At 39.0% G+C, this 5,432-nt stretch overlaps 1 protein-coding gene and 1 long non-coding RNA gene across 11 annotated transcripts in view; one reads left to right on the forward strand and one right to left on the reverse strand.

The window, feature by feature from the left end:
- The window catches only part of LOC102678757 (glutamate receptor ionotropic, kainate 2), a 225,162-nt gene that overhangs the window by 193,642 nt on the left and 26,088 nt on the right, over nt 1-5,432 (forward strand). For all 9 annotated transcript variants that reach the window (XR_004149996.1, XR_004149997.1, XM_031509125.1 and 6 more), the window contains one exon: nt 2,039-2,206. Coding sequence is in view for 7 of the 9 variants with exons in the window: in XM_031509125.1 (XP_031364985.1) it covers nt 2,039-2,206 (168 nt within the window). In the remaining 2 variants the exon portion in view is untranslated. The remainder of the gene's footprint in view (nt 1-2,038; nt 2,207-5,432) is intronic.
- Nucleotides 1-5,432, reverse strand: part of LOC116185203 — an 86,402-nt gene that overhangs the window by 22,993 nt on the left and 57,977 nt on the right. The window lies entirely within an intron of this gene.

Raw genomic sequence — 5,432 nt, forward strand, 5'->3', positions numbered from 1 at the left:
TCTTTGAAATTGAGAAAAAAATGGAACAAGAGGGAAAAGGGGATGATACGAATTAAATAACTGGACGGTAATAAGGAGTCAAGAGTTGATGGGTTGGCGTTACGTTTCTCTAAGCGTTCGTAATAAGAAGCTTAATAATGGGAACCGGTACTGTAACGACGATAACAATCATCATAACCGTAACAGGCATAATAACCGTAATGACCAACAGGATGCGATAATACGTCGGCGTCGCAGGATTCGGTGGGTCAGGATGAAATTTGTAGCTTCGAAATGCGAGACCGTGTCTGCGCTTCTATCCTGCCATAATTCCGCATTCAGAATCGGTGGACTTCGTGGACCGATGTTAATTCACTCGAGCTTCGACTCGCTCTCTTCTCACGAATCTTGTTTTTAATCTTGGCTTGTTTTTAATCGTCCAGATTAAACGGGGGAAGAGATTAAATCAAGAGATGAATCCATAGAATAATTTGGTTAATGGTTCTTTACTTAAGTTCAAACTCTAATAATTTTGAGGTTATGCCGTTAGACGTGAAGTTAGCAGGCGTTGAGGTTAGGTTATGGGGAGAAAATTTGTCATGGACGTCTACTGAAAGTCGTGTGTCGTGGTTAAGCATTGTTGCTTGACAATGGAGGCTATTCCCCTGACGTATACCAAGATTTAGAATGTAATTCTAGGGAATGGCTCACACACAATGGGATAATCGTCGACGAAATCGTACGCAATCGTTGATCCAATCCAAAAATAAAAATCTCGATCGTCTTCCATTTTTTTTTTTTTTTTTTACAATGAGATTCTCTCCAACCGATTCAGAGACCATATTCGACGAAATATCTTTGCAAATCCTTTATTGACCGGGGCGAAGAAGAGGAAGAGTCGTGTATCGCCAGAAGCAATATCGCGACGCGAAGGAACATCCTTGGAGGCGAGGCGATGATCGATCACCTTGCGGATCGATCGGGCTCGCGTGTATCGCTAGGCTGTTCGATTGCAAGGGACAGCGGATAGGGAAACTTATCTATCCCGGGCATGGGACACAGGACAAAGGATAATAAATGGCTGTGGCTGGCTGCTTGAGCATTCGAAAAGGTAAACGGCGGCGGAGTTGCGCTTTGAGGATGAGCCGACTTTAAATCACGCTCGCTACCACCACGATGTAGATAGCTTTAGAGGCGGAGAAACCGCTCCCCCCGTTCCATGCATCTCGAGATATCTCTATTTCCGTTGATAGGCGACGCGGCGCGCGTCCAAGTAATATCTGTCCTCGGAGACGAGCTCACGGATTCGACTACCATCGGCGAGAAAGTCGATTCAATCGTCGGCCGAGGATCGTCGATGATGATCGCTCGGCTATTTTTACACGTGGATGGTCATAATTTAAAGATTCGCTTTGAAACGCTCCCTTGAAAATTTATGGTTATGCGCGTTGTTCCGATGTTTTAAAGTCTCTGCTGATGCATTATCTATTTCTCTTTGGAACTTTGAATTTTCACGGTATTTTGGGATAGAGTTTGTATGCGGATAACGAAATGGAGAGAAATGGAGGGAAAAAAAGGAAGTGGCAATAAATAAAGAGGACAAAAGAAACGAATAATTTTTTGGAAATTTTTGAAACGAGAAATAAAATTTTCCTAGAATTAATCATGACTCTTGTACATATAAAATTCCATTCTTTATAAAACTTATATCTTTATATCTTTTTAAGGCCAATGTTAATTTTTATCTTCAAAACACTACGATTGTTTTTTTTTTTTCCTCTCATATGATATAAAAACGTTCAACATAAATTGCCTTCGTTTCCAAACCAATAATTCGATGTGCAAGATATACGACAATTTTTTTCCACTCCCGGATACATAGAGCGTACTATAAATCTCAGTATTTCTGATAAACGTCGATGGACGTCGTGATATTAAACGTTCGTAGCGCGATGGTAATAAAAAATTCTTGGCCGAACAGCGTGCAAAAAGAAAAAAAAAGTCGGGGGCAATCGATCGATTCGAGAAATTCATAAAGTGAACTGAATTCCTTGTGCAGGATCTACACAGCGTCGATCTCGAGGAATTCAAGCACGGCGGGACCAATATCACTGCCTTTCGATTAGTGGACCCGGAGAAACAGGATATACAAAAAGTCGTGCAAGATTGGATCTACGGGGAGAAGCGTTATAATCGTGAGCTCGATATGGGGCAGAACTCCAACAAGGTAGGATGAAATATTATATACACGTACGTCGCTTCATATTACCTATTAATTAGACACAGTCGTTGCGATTAACCGTGTTACTGATTTCCGAATATTTCAGGTATATCATATTCCACCCACATCTCTCTCTCGAATTCGCGTTATAACTAATTTCCAATTTTGGTTATTCAATTTTTAACAAATCAGTTTCTATCGTTAATTTATTACCTTCCTATTAGTTGAATTATTGATATATGACGTTAGTAATTATATAAATGATCTCCTCTTCGTTTGATATAATATACGTACATTATATCTGTTTGAATTTAATAATGATTTAATCTTAATAAATTACATTTGCGGATCTGAGCTTCTTTAATCTCGTTGAACGATTGATCATGTAAAAATGAAGAAAGTGTAACGACATTAGTGATTCTTTACGAACAATATTCAACGCATATAGAATTGAATTTCGTTCTTTCTTCTTTAAGTATTAAAAATTCGCTTGAAATAACAAATTATAAAAAATTCATATTTACACCGTATATTTTTATTTGAACATAACTCCCTTATTAATTTTCGGTTGCTTTTAAGGCGCAATATTATCAGGCCAATTTTAATTCCCTCTCAAACGTGAATTAACAGAAGCGCAGAGATTCGACATTCTTGGGGAGGAGGGAAGAGGGGGTTGTTTGTTTTCTCCGCGGAACGGAAGCGTGCACGCGTGCGAACTTAATTAGCGTCGCGACACGTCGTCAACGCGAAGGATTTTAACAGTTACAGGGTTGCGGTGTCGATGTAATTTTCTCGTTGAACGAGCCTGCTCGAACTCATCAGGCACGCCCGTATGCATGCAAATGAGAAGATCGCGAATCGAAACTGCCGCTGCCCGCTTTACACCAAACCTATATAACTCTGTAATAACGCTTTAATTTTACATTCTTCGCGCAAACCACCCTTGACAGCTGCATCGATCCTTCTTCGACGCTTCGAGACGGGCCGCTCGCACCCCCTCCTCGCATCACATTTGACCGGGAATAAGTCGATTGGATCTTTGGGATATATATATATATTGTAATACGATATTACGCGTTGAAAGGTTGGCGTCGTGGGAAATTGAGTTTCTCGTAAAGTGTACAAGGGGATGTTGTAAGAAGAGTGGAAGTATCGATAAGATGAAATGACAATTGAATTTTCGAATTCGATTCTTTATCATCGGAAGAATAAGAAGACTTTCATCTCTTTGAGAAATTGCGATAATTTTATTGAGAGGAATTTAGCGATTCATTCTTCATTATTTATTTTATTTTTTCGTTAGTAATGGCGAAGAAATTTCTTTTTTCTTTTTTGCAAAAATGCATATTTAGAAGAATGTTATGTAGTTTCAATAATTTTGTAAAGTTTCTATTTCTATGTATATTTGACGAAGTAACTTTATGATTGTGAAAAATGAAGGAAATAGAGTAGCTTTTTGTTACTTCTGTGCACCATCCAAATTCGTAGCCAATTGCGGTACTCGATTGATCGTGAGAGTTTCGTTGCGGAAATTGCCTATGCAATTTACCTACTTCCTCTTAGTGTGTTCCTCACTCTGCCACATATAAACCCGCTAACGAAATGACATCGTATTACGCGTACGTGTGTGAATGTGTAATATATATATATATATACATATACGTATGTACATATGCGCTTGTACTCCCATTAGATAGCCCCTATTTTCTCTGTTTGCTTCGATTGGTGAAATGCGACGAGGAGAATTACTAAAATCGATCGATGATACAATTGACCGTGGAAGAATGGTGGCTCTCCTATTCGATATTTTATTTCACATTTTATCGAAGGAATTTTCTACTTCGTAAAAAAAAAAAAAAAAAATAAAAAATAAAAAAACATTTTCAAATTTGTCCCTTATACATATAAAAGAGATATTTTACGTTGTTGTATCCGATAGTAAAAATTTCTTTCAATTCTCGTAAAGACGTGAATAAAAATTTAATAGTTCACACTTATATCCGCTTTTATCGCTTTCCAACTATAAAAAAAATTTCTCATAAGCTTTTTCATATCATATAAATTATATATATAATAAATATAATAAATTATATACTTTCTCCTTCCCTTATTCATCGCAATACATAGGATATTTCTTCTTCCAACTATCAAGCGCGAAACGCAAACAAGTTCCGGATTACGCAGTTAATTGGCGGTTGTTCGGACGAATCGTGAGCCGGCATCACGAAGGCAGATTATATCATTGCGCGCATCTGGCATGAACCGCGGAAAAGTTGAGCAGCGGATTTGGACGTTCGGCATCCCGGTGGGAAGCAACATCTGTCGCGAGCAACGCCACCGTTCCATCCCCTTAAAAAGGTTAAATTGCATCGGCGCTCTCGCACGTTCTCGCAAACTTCGAGCCAAAGTTTTTTTTTTTTACAACCGAGACAGATACGAATTTGATCTTAACGTACTTGAATCGAAATCTAAAATATTTCCTGCGAATTTTCTTCACTCATCATTTCGAGCGTCGCAATTAGAAGATTCAACGACGAAATATCTCGTAAGATGTGGTAAGAAAAATAGAAGGATATATATTTTTTCTATTCAACTTTATCCAAACTTACGACACAACGAGCACAAATTTTATCACTTTATATCTATATAAAACTGTACATAAATTTTTCTTCGATTAAAAGATTCGATAACGAATGATATCTCGTGAAACGCAGAGAAGATACATGTATATTGTAGATAAAGTTAAATCTTATCCAAAATTATGGGAAAATTCGTATATATATATATCACTCTTTCTTCAATTAGACGAATATCCCGAAGGTATCCCAACTCGGTAGGGAGGGCTCCCTTTGGATAAGGCCGGGCATCGGCGATGGAAACGCGGAAAATAAGATCACACAGGTTCACCTATGAAAGCGCAAACAATTGAACGAGATCACCGGAGCCTGGCTGCTAGTGTGAGAGAGGGGTTAAATAATGGAGGCTCTCTGGAACCGCTGGAAGGCACCCCGGGGGATTCTAAGGTTGCCGAGCTTTATATCTTTTTACCTACGGCCTTTCTGCCTTTTCCTATACCCTCCATTCATTTCTTTCCCCCGTGGAGGCACGCTTGTTTGATCCCTGACCCGTTCATAACGCGAAGAAAACGACCCCCCACGGAAGTCTCTAGTCACCGATGGCCGCGCACTTGAGGATGCCCCCCCCTTTTTTTCCCTTTCTTTCTTTCTCTTTT

This window comes from Apis dorsata, unplaced genomic scaffold, assembly GCF_000469605.1.
Source record: "Apis dorsata unplaced genomic scaffold, Apis dorsata 1.3 scaffold_127, whole genome shotgun sequence".
Lineage (NCBI taxonomy): Eukaryota > Metazoa > Arthropoda > Insecta > Hymenoptera > Apidae > Apis > Apis dorsata.